The sequence below is a fragment of the Rhineura floridana genome, chromosome 12, assembly GCF_030035675.1.
Source record: "Rhineura floridana isolate rRhiFlo1 chromosome 12, rRhiFlo1.hap2, whole genome shotgun sequence".
Taxonomy (NCBI): domain Eukaryota; kingdom Metazoa; phylum Chordata; class Lepidosauria; order Squamata; family Rhineuridae; genus Rhineura; species Rhineura floridana.
In genome coordinates this window covers 7,321,270-7,339,866 of record NC_084491.1, presented here as the reverse complement: position 1 = coordinate 7,339,866, position 18,597 = coordinate 7,321,270, and the positions used below count along the sequence as shown (strand labels likewise).

Below are 18,597 nucleotides of genomic sequence, written 5' to 3'. Positions count from 1 at the left end.
CAAATGTGGGTCAAGAGGCCTCTGGATGGTCACAAATATTGAGCTCTCAGATGCAGCCGGGAAGTAGAGAAAAGGACAGATGGAGTTAGGACAGAACCTGCTGTGTAAAGGGAAGGACACTCGAGGAAATTTGGCCAGTTACTCATGAGTGGAGCCTGGCAGAATCTGGAAAGACTGGTTGCTTCCAGACTGTCCCTATTTTGTGGGTGGAATTCAATCACATACCGGCCTTCTTATGGGTAAGGAAGGCAATAGGGAAATACACTGGGGAATGTGGATAACAATAGCTTGACATGACATTGTATAAACCAGAATGGCAGCTCAATTAAACCGTGGCCATTGTATAACCTCTGTGCAAACTTTATGCAAACAATCCAGGATAAATGCTCAATAAACCTGGTCACCCGGAACAGCAACTCTCGGCTTTTCAGACTGGTTCCCAGACAAAATTTGGCTTCGTATCATAGAACAGCTTTCACCAATGGCCTGGATGGCTGGAGCGATAGTTGTTGTCCAAAACGTCTGGAGGGCACCAGGTTCGTAAAGGCTGTACTAGGAAAACAGAGATGAATAGTTATCAACAGTTAAAAACAAACCTTGCTCCCTGCAGTGTATGATGTGGTAGATGGTGTGAATGACCCGGGGCATTCACATTTTCATGGATGTGCATTTCTGCGCTTGCGAGCCAGATGGCCGAGGCATCTGCCTCCCACTCTAGAGCCCGAGGGAAGGCTGCGGAAACACGGAAGGAAGCATGGAAGCAAAATGTTAAAACAGGCTCAAAAGGAAGGAGAGTGAATTGCCAGGTCTGAGCAAGCAGCGACTGCCCCGGGACAGCACCAGCGTATGTCACCCCACGCCAAGACCGAAGGGAACCGCAAGTCAGTTTCTACATGGCCTGGCTGGGACTTGAGGCGGGGTTTTCCTGCGGGAAGCAGGGCTTTCTTGAGAACGCTCAAGCGTGCCTGGAAGGGTCACTTCGGTAATCCTAGATGTGGGACTCTGAACGATTTAGTGGAGAAGGAAATGAACTCTACACACGCTCACACACACCCCAAATGTGAAAAACACAGCATTCTAATCCTCATACTAAACGCCTGGAGGGCTGAACCCCGGCTTAAATTGATCAAATTTCGCCCTTGCTATCGTCAACCTAGAGCTCAACGAGACTGCAACGCGCTGCAGAGAGCGTGGAAACATTCCTGAGTTCCCTGCTCCCTCTAGTGGACACTTGCCGCTTCTGCACCTGGGAAGACTCCGCCCCTGAACCTTTTCCCTCCACCCTTTTCTTTTCTTTTTTTTTCGGCAACCGTATTGGTTGCTTTCGCCCGCCTACCTCCTCTTTGATTGGGCGGAACGGATGTCCGTGTAAGGTAAGAGGTAAGATGGCGGTGGCTGCTGTAAGGGTTGGGGGCGCTCTCCTTTCCTGGGAGCACCAGGCGTCCACGTGGGATTTTTTTTGAGGGGGCGCACGCGCGAGACCTCATTAACAGTCCCCTTAGCAGGATCCTCAGAATAGGGGCAGCTGAGGGGGGGCTTCTTTAATGCTGGGTGATTGTGGTTGGTGGGTATGTGGAACCTTTGGCCCTCCAGATGTTGCTGAACTAAAACGTAAGGCGAGCCTGCTGGGTCAGGCCAGTGGCCCATCTAGTCCAGCATCCTGGTCTCACAGTGGCCAACCAGATATCCTAATACAGCCTTTTCCAACCAGAGTGCCTCCAGATGTTGTTGGACCACAACTCCCATCAGCCTCAGCCAGCATTGCCAGTGGTCAAGAAAAATGGGAATTGTGGTCCAACAACATCTGGAGGCACTCTGGTTGGGAAAGGCTGTCCTAATAGGAAGCCCCAAGCAGGACCTGAGCAGAAGAAATATTAGGTAGATGCCATCTCTGTTATGTTTTCAGTGCCTATTGAAGACCTTCCTCTTTCAACAAGCCTTTTACGTAGAGACCTTATCCCAGTCTGCGTCTGTGTTGGAATTTCTTTTTAATATGTTCTTAAACCTTTTAAAAATGTTTTTCATCTTAGATGTTTTGAAAGCTTTTTTAAAGAAATGTTTTTAAAGATGTTTTGTTTTAATGTGTTTTAAAGTTTGTTTTTATGATGATGTAGAGTTTTTAGTGCTTTTGTCTGCCACCCTGGGCTCCTGCTGGGGGGAAGGGGAGGATATAAATCAAATAATAAACAAATAAATAAATACTCTCCCTTCCTGTGGCTTCCAGCAACTGGTTTTCAGAAGCATATTGCGTCTGACTATAGTGGCAGAGCACAGGCATCATGGCTAGTAGCTGCTGATAGCCTTTTCCTCCATGAATTCGTCTAATCTTCTTTTAAACCATCTAGGTTGGTTGCCATCACTGCCTCTTGTGGGAGTGAGTTACATAGTTTAACCATGTGCTTTCTTTTGTCTGTCCTGAATCTTCCAATATTCGGCTTCATTGAACATCCACCAGTTCTAGTGTTATGACAGAGGGAGAAAAACCTTTCTCTATCTACTTTCTCCATGCCATATATAATTTTATACACTTCTGTCATGCCACCTCCTGCTCACCTTTTCTCTAAACTAAAAAGCCGCAAATGATGCAATCATTCTTCGTAGGGGAGTCTGTCCATCCCCTTGATCATCTTGGTTGCCCTTTTCTGAACCATTTCCAGCTCTCCAATATCCTTTTTGAGGTGAGGCGACCAGAACTGTACACAGTATTCCAGATGCAGCCACAACATAGATTTATACAACGGCAACTCCCATCAGCCCCAGCAAACATGGCTAGCAGCCTGGGATGATGGGAGTTGGAGTTCAGCAAGATCTGGAGGGCCAAAGGTTTCCCACATCTGTATGTGGGCATAATGATCCCACCCCAGTCTCTCCAGATGTTTCTGGACCACAACTCCCATCATCCCTGACTTGACCATGATGGGTGGGACTGCTGGGAGTTGGAGTTCAACAACATCTGGAGGGCCACAGGTTCCCCAGCAGCTGCATCCACAGTGTCTACTATTTTACAGGTGGAAACAGGCATGGTGTTTTGCCATGCTAAAAATCACTACTACCTGAGACATGCTTTGGCCCCATCATACGTAGGGAGGGAGTTCCACAACATAGCAGCCACCAAAGAGAATGCCCTCTCCCAGCCCCCCCCCCAAACTTCTGAGGGTGCTAGAATTATCACAAGGGCTCCTGCCAATCTCAACAGCCAAGAGGATCTGAAGAGAAGGAGGTGGCCTCCCAGATATTTGGGGCCTAAGTCATTTAAACACCAGTGTGAGCACCTTGAATTGTTGGAAGCTCTGACCTTATACCACATCAGAACTTAAGGACTTCCCACAGGCATCTGGTTGGCCACTGTGAGAACAGAGTGCTGGACTAGATGGGCCACTGGCCTGATCCAGTAGGGCTGTTATGTGTATAATTTGCCCATTATTAATTAGCCCAGCTTCCCCAGTCATACGGCTGTGCTGGCTCAGACTGATTGGAGTTAGTACTCCAAAACATCTGGAGGAGGCCAGGTTAAGAAAGGCTGGTCTGTTCCAGGGGTGGGCAGGGTTAAGGCTGGCAGGATCTACTTTTGTTTATTAAACTAGAATGTTGAGGGTCCCCCACTGAGCTGCCTGCAAAATAGTGGATCGGGGGTAACATAGAATCCAGGTACAGGGTGACTTTGAGCATGTGCTCAGCCCGGGAATTTGTTTTCACAACTAGGACTTTGCGCACAGTCGCATCACACAAAAAATCCACTTCTGGTTTCACCCCTCAAACTTTCTTAACCTCAGCAGCCTAATTTAGAAGGGGGGGAAATGTTGTTTGTTGTTTCTCATATTAACCAAGGGTTTCTGATTCCCCATTATTTATCTGCTGCAATTCACCCAAGGATCTACAAGCAGATCCTGGTTGTACCTTTTGCCCATCGCTGGCCTGTTCTAACTAGCAGGGACTTTTTCAGTATCAGTCAGAGGCAGCTGTTTCCGACCACATGCTCTCTGATTCTTTTAATTCAGGAATATGGAACCTGCAGCCCTGCGGATGTTGTTGGATTCTATCTCCCATGAGCCCCATCCAGCATGGCCAATAGTCAGGCTTGATGGGAATTGTTACCCAGTCACAAATGAAGGGCTGCAGGCTCCCCATCCCTGTTTTAATAGGAGGTGCCTGGTGCTGAACCCGGGGCCTTCTGCATTTCAAGCAGGTGCTCTCAGTTAGAACATAGGGAGGTGCCTTATCTCAGGTGAGGCTACATATCTGTCTTGTCCTGTGAGGTCTCCAGGGTCCTGGGAAGAAGTGTTTCCCACTACCTGGCACCTGATCTTTATAAACAGAGATGCCGGGGATTGAACCTGGGACCTTCTGCACGCAGAACATGTGCCCATTCCCCAAACACATGTCGCTGTGTTATATCAGATCATTGGCCCGCTTAACCCAGTGTCGCCTCTAATTTCCGTCTGGCATGGACGACGTTCATGCATGGCACAAACAGTGTGAAAGAAGCTCAAAGGTGCTTTTAATGCACTGTCAAAAGGAACTGAATTTGTTATGTTTTATTTCTAGGCTGCCTTTTGGCCAAAAAGGCTCCCAAGGTGGCTTACACACAAATAAAAAACACAAATACAAAATACAAATAAAAACAATACAATTTACAAAAAATCAAGCTAACAAAATCCTAGCATTTCTCAAAAGCATCAACAGCTATCCAAAAGCATTCATCTTCCTGGTAAAGGACAGTCCCCAGAAAAATGTCACTGAGAGCAGAGGTGAGGGAGCAAGGCAGGTGGAAAAGTGTGCCCCTAGATGGTCCCAGTCTCACCCCTGCAGCAGTACCTCTCAGTCTGCAGCTCTTCCTGATATGGTCCAGGCAGAGGGGTGGGGCAAGGCAGGTGGAAAAACTTGCCCCTTGATGGTCCCAGCACAGTCTCACCCCTACAGCAGTTTGTGGCAGTAGTGCTGATCTCGGTCACAGTTTGCTTATCTGTTAAGTTGTTAAGGTGCCTTCAGCCTTTTTGTTGGTTTTGCTCTGATAGACTTAACACAGCTATTCCTCTGGAAAGTACTCTTAGGAAGCTGCATTGTGCACATCTAGCCCAATATTGTCTACTCTGACTGGCAGCAGCTTCCCAGGGCCTTAAGCAGAGAAGAGTCTTGCCCATTGCCTGCAACCCTGATGTTTTTAACTGGAGATGCCAGGAACTGAACCTGAGTCTTTTTGCTCATAAAATGGGAGCTCTACCACTCAGCTACAGTTCCTCTTCCCTTTTTGCTGGAGGCTGTGACATCCCTTCAGTGTGCTTTATTAATTTAGGCCACATCTGCACCATAAATTTAGAGCACTGTTATACCAATTCAACAGTCCTGGCTTCCCCCAAATAATCCTGGGAAGTGTAGTTTGTTAACAGTACTGAGAGTTGTTGGGAGACCAGGGCCAGCGCCAGAGGGTGGCCAGGTTGGGCCCTGGCTAAGGGCCCCTGCAGCCCAGAGGGGCCCCTGAAGTGCCCTTCCTTAGGGTAAGAGTGTAGTACTCCCATTCCATGATCCGTGGCAGCGTTGGCTCCCAACACTGCTGCGCATCGCAGAGAGGGAGCTCCCAGGGACCCCACCTCCTCAATACAGTCAGTGTGGGCTTCATTAATCCTGTACACATGCCCCACCTACCTCTTCTTTCCCTGTAAATGACATGTGCATTGTGCACTCATGCCTGCCATCGACTAAGATGGCAACCAGGGCTTCCGTAAGAGGATTATGACCTTTCCGCCATCTTGGTTGATGGTACACACGTGTGCGCAATGCACACATCATTTACAGGGACAAGTGAGGTAGGTGAAATGCACAGGCGGGCTTATTAGCCCCGCACAGCCTGTATGGGGGGGTTGGGCTAGGACACTGTGGGTCGGGGGTAGGCTGGTGCCGGCCCTGTGGGAGACCCCTCTTCCCCTCACAGAGCTACAATTCCCAGAGTGGTTTAACAACCAGTCCCTCTTCCTCCCAGGAGCCTCTGGGAATTGTAGCTGTGATTAGGAGACCCCTGTTGCCCTCACAGAGCTGCAATTCCTGGAGTTCTCTGGGAATTCTCAGCATCCTTAACAAACTACAGTTCCAAGGATTAATGTGATGATTATGTATATGAGGAGATTGTATTTTATATTGTATTTTATATTGTATGTTGCCCAGAGTGTCCGTTTAGTCGGACAGATGGGTGTCTGCTAAATAAAATTTTATTATATATTATTATTCTTTGGGGGAAGCCATGACTGTTGAAAGTGGTATCACAGTCCATGAAAAAGTATAGTGTGGTTGTGGTCTTACTCTGCAAATGCCTGTCCTCCACTGATTTAAACGCTAAACCACAGTAGTGTGGGTTTTAAGCAATGATGTTGCTCTTAGCCTTAAAATACGTTAAAACGCTTGGAATGTTCCCTGGGCTGCTGCAGGGTGTGAAATGGCGGGCAAGGCACAGTCCCTGGATGGTTGTGCCTTTACATCTGCCTGCTTCCTCCACACACTGAGATTTAACTTCTAGGAGCCCTGGAGAGGAAACTGATGCCTGCAGAATGATGATGCTCATGGTTTACACTCACACTAAGAATTGGGCATCCCCAAAAGACAGATATAGGAAGCATTGTTTACCTGGGCAGGGATCATAAAATGGGGAGAGTCTGTGTAAATGGTGGGCAGAAATTGAGTCCGTCAAGCTTTTTTCTCAAGCTGCTGCTGCCTTTTTTAATGGCTGTGTTCCTTTAAAGAGAGGGTTGCACAACTGGTGACCGTTGTCTGCACTTTCAGGCAGTTGCTCTCAAAGGTTTGAGACAACAGTCTTTCCAAGCCCTATGGGGAGATGCCAAGGATTGAATCTGGGACCTTTTGCATGCAAAGCAGGTGCTCTGCCTCTGAGCTTCAGCCCTCTGACAAATGTTCTTAACTCCAGAGGAGTGCAGGAGACGGAGCCTGCCGTGAGAATTGGAACTGCAAAAGGCTTTGCCCTATGAGAAACTTCAGGGAACATCTTGCTCATGGCTACCCATCTTTGGGCAGTGGCTTCATATCCCTCTAAAAGCCAGGGGGTGGAACCTGTGGCCCTCCAGATGTTGTTGGGCTCCCATCAGCCCAGAACAGTGTGGCCAATGGTCAGATGGTGGGAGTTGGAGTCTGACAACATCTGGAGGGCCACAGGTCGCCCATCACTGCTCTGAATGTCATCCTGGGATAAGGCTGCTTATTCCTGGATAGGTGAGCAATAATTCAGAATACAAACATGGTGCAGGGCACTTGCACAGAGTTTGCATCCTGCTCCCTTCCGGTAGAAATAGAATGTGAAATGAAGACACGGATCCAGCAGTTCTCCACATGTTGTGCTCTGACTGCCACCTAGGAAGTCATAGAATCATAGAATAGTAGAGTTGGAAGGGGTCCATAAGGCCATCAAGTCCAACCCCCTGCTCAATGCAGGAATCCAAATGTTTCCCCATGCTGTGTGCGTTTGTCAAAGAAGCCCACAATAAACAAAACAGTATTCTTGTCCTGGGATCTGAGATGCTCCTTCCAGCCTTTGTGCTGGAGAGCTGAGCTGCCTGTTGCGCTGTGTGACACAGCCTGAGTCTTCCCCCTCTGCAGGCCCTACAGCAGCTCCCTGCGGTTATAGCGTTCTGGCAGGGCAGAAACCCCAAGGGGGAGTGGCAACAATGGCATCATCACCAGGACACCACAAGGATGGCTCCTGTTGCTCCCACCAGATGGCAGTGCCGAGCGTTCACCAGACCCTGGATGAGATGGAGTTTGAGAGAGGTACAGAAGCTTTGGTGGTAAACTTCCCCTCTCCTACCCCCTGGAATGTATTATTCCCAGTATTCTTGACCGAAAAGCAGACCCGTGAAAGACTTTTTTGCACAGCGTAGAGCTGCAGATACCGTTCCTGCACTGTCCGTTCTTGGTGCAGTCTGTACTTACTTGAGAGTAAGCCCCAATAGACACAGCAGGACTTACGTCCAAGTAAACATGCACCTGTTCAGGCTGCACTGGCCATTTGCTCTGCTGTGCCTTAAGATGCTCTGTAGGCCAGTTTAGGCAAGTGTTCATTGTTTAATTGTGTCAGTCAAAGGATTGATTAACAAATCAATTAAATGAGCATAAGGGTAAAAACAATGTTTCTGGAGCACGAAGCAGGCTTCCTTTGCTTTTAGGTAACAAACACTATTGCCATCATAGCAGGTATCTCCTGCTATGCGAGGAGGGATGGGGGAGTGCCTCTTAGGAGGCTGGTTGCTACCTGCCATTTTTATAAGCACCTCTATTAATAATATAAAAAATAAAATCTTCTCATTAATAGGGGCATCTCTCTAGTTGATGAAAAATAAACTTTGCAGTCCTAGTTGTAAGGCATTGTTTCCTACTGTTACGTCCTTCAAATGGAATATATCAGAGATTTACATAAAATTAAGAGTTATGTATTGCTCTGTTTATTGTCTAGGTATTTGGTGTGCTGCACTGAATGGAGACCTTGAGAGGGTCAAAAAAAAGGTCCTAAGCCACAGTAATCCCAGCGATCCTGACCCCTTTGGATACACGGCCTTGGTAAGGAGTCTCTAGGAGCACTGTTTGTGGGGCAGGGTTTCAAGCTTACAACAGAATTGGCCGCAAACATCCCCTTGGCCAAATCGTGTGTCCCAACAACCCAAAGTGCTTACGCTTGCTGTCCGTTGTGGGAAAGAAGATATGGCTGCTGTAATGTTGTATTGGTGTGACATCTTCCAAGTGTCACTTGTCATTTCCTGTCCCACCCTGAAAACCAGGGCATGGTGGTGGTGCTTGGGTGCTCAAGGGGACTCACTCCTGCTGTTTCTCTGGATTCAACAAGGGAGAGGGCCTTCTCAGTGGTGGCCCCCAAATTATGGAATGATTTGTGTGATGGGGAGCACCTGGCACCAACACTGTTATCTTTTCGGCGCCAGGTCAAGACTTTCCTCTTCTCCCAGGTATTTTAGCATGTGTTTTTAAATTATTTTTAGAAAATCTAAATTGTGTTTTTAAATTTTTTTGTGTGTGTTTTAAAATTTGTATATTTGATTTTAATGTTTTTAATTGCTGTAAACCGCCCAGAGAGCTTCGGCTATGGGGCAGTATATAAAAGTAATGTAATGTAATTCCTGCCCTGCCACATCCATGGGTAGCTTCGTGTCATGATGCCAGCTGTAGTGTTATAGGCAGAAAGGCCGCAGTGTGTTCCCTGGGGATGAGAGCATAAGAAGAGCCTGGCTGCTGGTTCAGGCCAAAGGCTCATCTGGTCCGGCATCTTGTTCTCATAATGGCCATCCAGATGCTCATGGGAAATCCAGAAGCAGGGCCTGAGTGCAGCCACACTCTCATCACTTGTGATTCTCAGAAACTGGTAGTCAGAGGCATCCTGCCTCCGACAGTGGAAGTAGAACATAGCCATTGTGGCTAGTTGCCACTAATAGGCTTATCCTACACGCATTTGTCCAGTCTTTTTTAAAGCCATCCAAGCTGGTGAGCATCACTGCCTCTTATGGGAGCTGATTCCGTAGTTTTACTACACACTAGTAACCTCCAGGCTGGATTACTGTAATGCGCTCTATGTGGGGCTGCCCTCGAGGTTGGTCTGGAAGCTGCAGCTGGTGCAAAATGTGGTGGCGCAACTGCTCACTGGGGCAGGATATCGCCAACATGTCACCCCACTGCTGAAAGAATTGCACTGGCTGCCCATTAGGTACTGGGCCAAGTTCAAGGTTCTGGTTTTGGTGTACAAAGCCCTGTGCAGTGTGGGACCAGGATACCTGAAAGGTTGTCTTACCCCTTATATATCCAGTCGATCACTGCGCTCTGCAGGCGAGGGCCTCCTGCAGATACCATCTTATCAGGAGGTCCATTCCGCACAATATAGGAACCAGGCCTCTAATGTGGTGGCACCTACCCTTTGGAATTCCCTCCTCTTAAATATTAAACTGGCACCATCTCTGTTATCTTTTTGGTGCCTACTGAAGACCTTTCTTTTTCAACAAGCCTTTTAAGTAGAGATCTTATCCCAGTCTGCGTCTGTGTTGGAATTGCTTTTTAAGATGTTTTTAAAGCTTTTTTAAAGAATATGTTTTTAAAGCTGTTTTGTTTTAATATATTTTAAAGTCTTTTTTAAAAGATGTTTTAAAGTGTTTTTAGTGTTTTTGTTTGCTGCCCTGGGCTCCTACTGGGAGGAAGGGCGGGATATAAATTTAATTAATAAATTAACAACAACAACAACAATAATAATAATAAAACTTTCTTTGGTCTGTCCTGAATCCCCCAGTATTCAGCTTCATTGGATGGCCCTGAGTTCTAGCATTATGGGAGAGGGTAGAAAAACTCCTATCCATTTACTCCACACCATGCATAATTTATGCCCCCCTGCCTCTTTTTCCCTCAACTAAAAAGCCCCAAATGGTTTAACCTTTCCTCATAGGGGACCTGCTCCAGGATATTTGGGTGCAGGAGACAGGAGCTTGTGGGACAGGGCTGCTGTGGGCCTTTTGGGTGCTCTGGATCTCTCAAAGGCTGTATTTTGCATACCGGATGCACTCAGGATGCGTTTTTGCAATCCAAGTTCTGAATTCAACTCCTTTGCAATGTGCTGGGGCCAGATGGCTGAGACCCAGGGATGAGGAATGAATGAATGAATTAATTTATTTCGGTCATGGACCAACCAACAGGGATGAGGAATGGGATCCAGTCAGTGGGCTGCATCTTTATCTCCCGCACTCCCCATAGCCCAAGCTTGACAGCTGGGCAGGGCCATCTGCCTGTCAATCACCTGATGTCACAATGACATCAGATGACCTGTTTTTGCCCACACAGTGCTTTGCAAGTGCTGTTGGTCAGCTTGCAAAGTCCCAGGCACTGCGCTTTGCAAGCTCCTCCCCAATGCCATTGGGCCATTTCAGCCAAGCCACGCCCACCAGTCCTGTATGTATGGCGTTAGGTGTGGGCAGAGCTTGAAAGAAATTTGTTACAAGTAACGAATTACTTGTAATGCTTTACTTTTTTGAGGAACGAGTGGGTAATTCCTTTACATTTTGATTGTAATAGAACTAGGAGTAATTTTATTACTTTTGTGGAGTAATTGTAATGTTTCCAGCATTACTTTTGGGCATTACTTGGGTGGGGAAGCAAGTCTTCGGCTCCTCTGATTTGTGGATGAAAATCATGTGCCTCAAACTGGGCTTCTGTGCAGCGTTGCTCTTCCCTCATGCTGTGTGGGTGGGTAGGGGGCGATGAGGGAGGAGGTGGAGAGTGAGATGGGGTGGAGAAAACAATTGTTTAAAAAAATGGATGGTGGTGGTGAAGAATGGAGTGGAGGGAAATAGGAGCCGGAGGGCAAGAACATGGATAAAGGAGGAGAAGGAGGCAGCAGCAGAATGGAGATAAAGAACTGTGGAGGTGAAAGATGGTTTGTGTGTGTTTGTGTGTTTGTGTGTGTGTGTGTGTGTGTGTGTGTGTGTGAGTGAGAGAGAGAGAGAGAGAGAGAGAGAGAGAGAGAATATACTGCGTTTGCACTTGGCACACAAAGTGGCCTCCACCACCCTCTCTGGCTACTGTGCTGCATTTGCAGTATTTTAACTTTTTTGCATCTGAGAGGAAAATGTTTGCTTGGGTGAGTGTCTCTTAGTTGGTGGCAGGGCAGGGTCTGGGAGGTGGTTAAGTGAGAGAGATTATGCTTGCTGGCTGAGAGGGGGGGTTGCACTTGGTTTGCCGTGCAAAGATCTGAGTAGTGGCCACTGCCTCCCTCCCCACCTCCCTTACCAGCAGAGAGACCACCATTGGTATCATGGATAAAAAGAATTATTCTACTACCTCTGTATGTGTGTGTTTATTTTTAATGTTGTTTTAGGCTACTCAGATGTGCAGCAGCCAAGGCCAGCGCCTTGTAGGCATTGTTTTTTTAAAAGTAACTGAAATGTAATTGTAGTGATTACGTTTGAGAAAAAGTAAAGTAATCAGTTACTTTCACAGCATTTGTAATTGCAACGGCAATTGCTACATTTTGGGCCATGTAATTGTATCTGTAAGTTATTACTGTTTAAAAGTAATCTTCCAAGCTCTGGGTGTGGGGCAGGTAAAGGTGCCGCTGGGCCAAGAGGCGTTTTGTCAGCACCTCCCAAGTCGTATCCCCGGTGTTCTGCACATGCTGCTGATCAGCTGATTGTTTGTGCTTGCAAATCCCCTTTCCCTGCCCCACACCTGACATCATGCATGACTTTGGGTGGAAGGCAGGTGGGTGTGGCATGGGCCAAATGGGGGAGGCCCAATTAGGCTTGGGGGCCAAAGACTCCCCAGCGCTGGCCTAGATGTTCTGGGCGCTGTGCGTGCCGAGTCAGCCCAAGAGGCCGCATTTTCTCTCTTGCAGCACTACGCCAGTCGCAACGGGCATTACGACGTCTGCCATTTCCTCCTGGAGAGCGGAGCCAACTGCAATGCTCAGACCCACGGTGGGGCTACCCCTCTCCACCGAGCCGCTTACTGCGGCCACAGGGAGATAGCCGAGCTGCTGCTGACCCACGGAGCTGACCCGGCTGCCACGGACGACGACGGCAGGACCTGCCTGCACAAGGTGTGCTGCACAGAATGCCTCCTCTGCCTTTTCTTTCACGCCTGGGCAGATGTGCAGCGATGCGCCACCCTGCCTTTGTCCATAGAGTCACGAGGCTTGCCCTAAGGCCAGGGTGGGGAACCCTTTTCAGCCCAAGGACTGCAGTCCCTCAAGGGAGCCTTCTGGAGGCCATATGCGAATGGTGGGCAAGGCCAGAGGCAGGCAAGTGGGGCCAGAGGAGCTGGAGTAACTTTTTACATCCCTTCAGTAGGCTACATCCTTGTGCCAAAGTCATGGGTTTCTGTGCACCCATTTCACCCACCTGTCTCTCCATCCAGGCAAGCCAAGAGGCATCGTCACACTTTGAGGACACGCTCCAGCCAGGTAGTGGCGTCTGGTAGCTTCATGTCATTGGGGCAGTGGAATCCATTCCGGGTTTTAGTCCAAGCTTTCAGGTTGCTTTAGCACCTTGGGCAGCCCTGTGAAAGTTCAGAGTGAAAGTCCAGAGTGGATTCCACTGTCCCGCTGACATGGAGCCACTAGCCACCACTGCCTCAGGATAGCTGGTCACGGGATTTGCAGGGAGGGCAGGGGAAGCTGGCATGCTTCGTCATTCCCCCGCCCCTCTAGGCGCTGCTTCCTGCTCTCCTGCGGGCCCCACTTAGACCAGCAGCAGAGCACTGGTTTTGTATGCAGAAGGTTTCCAGGTTCCGACCCTGGCATCTTCAGGTAGGGCTGGGAGAGGCTCCCTGCTGTTGCCCTCAGGTCCTCTTGGCCCTGTGAGAACAAGAGGCTGGATTAGATGGACCTCGTGCAGCCGGGCTCTTCTTAGCTTCTCATGCTAGAAGGGGAAGGCCGTTGCTCCCTGGCGGACCGCCTGCTTTGCAGAAGGTCTCAGGCTCAATCCCCGACAGCACTGGGTAGAGCGGGAAGGGAGCCCTGCCTGAGACCCTGGGGGGCTGCTGATAGACAGTGCTGAGCTTGATGGTGATTGGTCTGACTCCATATAATGCAGCTTTCCTTGCTCCTGGGATATGGCAAGGCGTTAGGGACAGATTTCAGCTGATTCTAGATAAGCCTGATGTAAGCCTTAATGTCTGCTCTCCCCAATTCCTAATTCGTTGTGGGATTTCCCTGTTTGGGGGGAGACGTGGTGTCCTGCCTTTCCTTTTTGACATTTCCATTGGTGTATTGCTGCCTTGAGGTCCGTCATGTAAGTCTGCTTGGCCGATGGGAGGCCAAGGGCCGAGCCTGCTCTCCTGGCCGTGCTGAGGACGTCTCCCTCTCTCCACGCAGGCAGCAGAGAACGGACACCGCAAGCTCTGTGCTCTCTTCCTGGAGCACAACTCCAGCCTGAGGCACCTGCGGGACAAGAACCACTGGCGCGCCTGCGATTTAGTACCTGCCAAGAATGAAGACTTGAGGAAGCTTTTGGAACAGGGACTGGATGGCTGACAAATTGCCAAGGATTTTGGGAGCTGAGCTGTTCTCTAGGCAAAGGGCTCTGCAGCTCTTATCCTCCCCCCCACACACACACTCGTGTTCTCTGGTATTACAAAGACACATCTGAACCAAATTAATTTTTGACCTCAATCTGTGGAGAAGATATTAGTTGGTTAAAAACTTTGATTCCTCTTTCTCGAGGCTTGGCCTAGTTTTAGGAGCTGCAGAAGGGCGCAGGAACCATGGCGGTAGCTTTGGGTGGAGATTATTAGAATGTCGTTGTTGCAGAAAAAGACCTTGTGGGGTTTCAGAGGGCTGCCCCTTTCCCTAAAAGCAGCTAAATCTGGGGAATGGCTGCAGCTCAGTTGTAACTCATGTGCTTTGCAGGCAAAAGGTTGCAGGTTCAGTCTCCAATGGCATCTCCAAGCAGGGCTGGGGAAGTCTTTTTGTTCTGGAACCCCGAAGAGCTACTGCAAAATGTAGACCTAGGTGGCCAGCCTGCAAGCTGGATCCGGCCCCCCAAAAGCTTGTATGTGGCTCCTTAAGATCTGCTGCCCCAAATTTGTCATTTAATTTTTTAAAATACTGTACTGGCCTGAAAATGGTTAGCTACCCTTGCTGTAGACAGTTCTCAGCTAGATGGACCACTGGTCTGATTCAATATGAGACCGCTTCCTATGCTTGCTAAATCAAGCACCTATGATCGGCTGATGGCACCATTTCAGAAGGATGTGATATCTGTCCTTGGATTTGGGGCTATATCAAAAGAGTTGGTGATCTGTATTCTGAGTCACAGTTCGGAGCTGTCAGCACTCAGGTGACTTGCCTCTCCCCGAACACCCTGCCCCCCACGCCTAGGCCCTGCCCCCACCTTCCTCCTCCCCCACTGTAGACTTTTCCCTGTTGATCTTGTCGCCTCTTTAATATTGCAAAAGCTTTATTGTAACAACTTGGGCTGCAGCGTTTAGTTGATGAATTGGTTAGACTAATCAGATTAACAATGTATTGCTTGACTAAAAAGGTATGCCAGATTAGCATGCAGCCAACTTTAAAAACAATTTTTAAAAAAGGATTGATAAAAAAAGTATCTGGCTAGGTGTCCTCTTAGAACAGTCATTCCATCCTATTCGTTTGATAAGAAGGAATACCTCTCCTAAGGCGATTTCTGCAGCAACACATGGATGCATCATCTAAACTCAAAAGGCTTGGATCCACACTTAAAGCAGACCCATTGAAAGCAATGAGATGTGTTAGTCACTCACAAGTCCCATTGAGTTTAATGGGACTTAAGTATGACTAAGCCTGGATCCATAGTATATATTTTGTTTCTTTTTTTAAAAAAGATGTTTTTTTCTTCCTCGTGTGAGGTTATTCAGGCACAGTTACTTTATCGACTAAATTAAAGAGATTCCTTAACTGACATACACATAGAGCAAAGCATAGGTAGGAAACCCTTTAAGGATATCCAAAATATGAATTCCAATAGTTAACAAACAAATCTCCCATCCTATATGTACACTGGTAGATGCTGTTTCCTCGTGGGGTTCTTTCTAGATGAGTTACGGTTTATTTATACAGCTTGCAGACTCCAAATGGTGAAGCTTGCCCCGGTGGACTCTACCACTTATCCGTATGTAAGATAAGTCCTGTTGAAGCAGCCAAGAGGTGCCTGGCATCTAGGCCACCTCTGGTGAACCCATTAAGTGGGTGGAGATAGGATTGGATCCATGAGTTAGCTTCCGCTTAATAGCTTCACATTTTCTCAGAAGTAGCAAGGCAAGGTGGTTGCCTTATGTGGCAGATTTGGGGCTCTGTTAAGGGTGATAGACTGGGAGATGAACAGCTTGTTTCAACGAGGCCTGCACAGAAGAATTTCCTCTGTCATGTATTAATTAATGTATTTTTTTAATTTGGATTTTCTGCATTAGGCACCCAAATAACACAGCCTAGCTCTAAACATACGTTGTTTAAGAGAGCCTTTGCCAACCTGATGCCTTCTAGGTGTTTTGGACTACAACACCCATCAGGCCCAGCCGGTGTGTGATACCCAGGTCCAATGGGAGTTATAGCACGAAACATCTGGAGGGCAGCAGGTTAGAGAAGGCTGGGACTAGACAGGTGAGGTGGGGTCTTTCCCCTTTCCCTGCAAATTTTTTATCCACTAAGAATCACCCCCAGCTGCTTTTTCGCACTGCATCTGGAAAGATGCCTGCCCGAGCATCTTTTCCCCTATGGGTGGAAAAGCAACTGGAGTGAGGTGGGGTGGGGACAGCTGATTGAATAACATTCCATATGATGAGCAGGACTGAGTAACTTCTTCCCTGCTGCTCCCAATTACATTTGGAGCGACCTACCCCCCCCATTGCTTCATTAAAATTAAATGAAAACCTTAAGGACAGATTTCTCCAATCTGGTGCCCTCCAGATGTTTTGGACTATAACTCCGATCAGCCTCAGGCACTTCATTTAGCTGGTCCAAGTGTGCTTTGCCATTGTCCCTTCATTCTTTTACAAAAGCGATAAATTGTGTGCTGTACGGAAACTGGAAGAGGGTGTGACTGGCCTGCAATGGCATCTTAATCACGTTAGGGAGTTGCAGCAGGTGACTGGCCCCTTGCTGGTATGGCTGATACTGCACTGTTCTGTAAGAGAATACTGTTTATTAAGCAGAGGGATCTTTCTGTATCCTTTGCTACTAAGATCAGCAAAGGGAAATTAACTTGCCCATCTGCCCTTCTGGCCTTTTACATCAACGTTGCATTTCTTTAATATTTAGTATCATTTCAACACATCACGCTATTCACATATTTTTTTTAAAAAACCTATTAATACCAAATCTCTATATGTTTAGATAGATAGATAGATAGATAGATAGATAGATTACACACAAACACACACACACACATTTACAGTCAATAATCAATATAGTTCTGACCGTATATTCTTAACGTATGGAGAAGCTATTATATTTGTCAATATCCATATTATATTCCATCCATGGGAGCCATTTACTTTTATTTATTTTTCTTCATATATCTTCCATCATGTAGCTGAACCACACCTGTGAATTTATGAATTTCTGCTACTATCCAAACTTTAACTAGCTTTTTGAGGAATAAAAAAGCTGCTGGGTTTTGAACCTGCCACCGTGTGTGTATATGTGTGTGTGAGAGAGAGAAACAGAGAGAGGGGGGTTCTCTTCCCCCCACCCCCCAAAAAGACCGCTGCCTGCAGTTCCTGAAGCAGAATCGTGGGGTGTTTCTGTAACCTTAAGCTCTTGAGCAGCGGGAAGTGAATAGCCCCTCCCTGAGATTCAATATCATCCTTTCTCAGATCTATTTCCATCTTGTATCTCCTGTACCTGTAACATGAACTCTTCAGCAACCTAGTGACAGAGAATCCTGGCTTTTGAATCCCTGTAACCCTTTCCCTTCCCTGTCTTATACTGGGCCCAAAGTGGTTGAAAGCAAAAGAAGAAGAAAGCTGGCAGAGTTGAATGGGATTCAAAGAGCAAGCAGCCATAGGACTGTTTTCCCCTTGGAGTTCTAACCCATGTCTATCCCCATTAGAGATGGAAAGATCTGTCAGGTTTGCTTCTCTTACTGTCTCATTTTTCTAATCTTGAATTCAGTTCTCCACACTTCTGCAGCAATTAGCAGATTTTTTTTAAAAAAAACAACCATGAAAATTCACAATTTTAGGGCAAATCTCTCATAATAAATAATTTTTTGTTGGGAATTTTGACTACTGTACACATTTTTGCATGTTATTTTCATTTATATGCCTACTTTCCCGTAATACATGCATTTTTGTAAACATTATTTAGTTGAAGAACTTCATCACAAAATTCAAATACATACGAATTGTGAAGGGTGGGTGTGTTTTGGTTCTCATTGTTTTGGAAAGTGCGAATTGGAGAAATTTGGCTTGAAATGTGAACTGAACTGAAATTCCCACCCATCCCTAACCTCCAGCCATCAATATAGGAGTAGCTCAGGAGAAGCTGTGTGGTCAACAGCAATGGTTCCCTAACTTTTTTCTCTCCATGGACCACTTGAAAATTGCTGTGGGTCTTGGCCGACCACTTAGCTGATGTGTTGTGATGAATGCTGAATGATTTTTAATTGTATTTTTATCGCTTCTTTGATTTCTTACATATTGCATTTTTGTGTTACAATTTGAATCCCATAGAATTCAAACTCTAATGCAATAAAATGCAATATAATAAACCAAAGAAGCAACAAAAATGCAATTAAAATCAACACAAATATTTAATGTGATGGATATGCCGTTTCCCATCTTCAGCCACAAACCCACAGACATGCCGCAGACCACCTGAATGAAGCTCGTGGACCACTGGTGGTCCACAGACCACAGTCTGGGAATCCCTGGTCTGCAGGAACCAATGAGTGACAGTTTGGGACGGCCTTCTCCAACCTGGAGCCCTACAGATGTTTTGGACTTTAACTCCTATCGGTCCCAGCCAGCTGGGAGTTGTAGTCCAAAACATCTGGAGGGGCACTAGGTTGGACAAGACTGGTTTGAAACCATTGTTTATCCTGTCTCCCTTTCTTTTCAATGCCAATTGGCACAGGA

The 18,597-nt window shown here is 47.2% G+C and overlaps 1 protein-coding gene across 4 annotated transcripts; it reads left to right on the top strand.

The window, feature by feature from the left end:
• The first annotated feature begins 738 nt into the window (after nt 1-738).
• Nucleotides 739-17,696, top strand: ANKRD39 (ankyrin repeat domain 39). 4 transcript variants are annotated; one of them, XM_061593119.1, is made up of 5 exons: nt 739-1,373; nt 7,600-7,770; nt 8,453-8,556; nt 12,377-12,580; nt 13,856-17,696. In XM_061593119.1, the coding sequence occupies exons 2-5, from the start codon at nt 7,668-7,670 to the stop codon at nt 14,012-14,014; spliced, it is 570 nt and encodes a 189-aa protein (XP_061449103.1). In that variant the 5' UTR covers nt 739-1,373; nt 7,600-7,667; the 3' UTR covers nt 14,015-17,696. The 4 variants fall into 4 exon arrangements, with proteins under 4 accessions (XP_061449103.1, XP_061449104.1, XP_061449102.1 ...); XM_061593120.1 differs by having other exon boundaries at nt 739-1,380; XM_061593118.1 differs by lacking the exon at nt 739-1,373 and adding an exon at nt 2,850-3,264.
• Nucleotides 17,697-18,597: the final 901 nt, after the last annotated feature.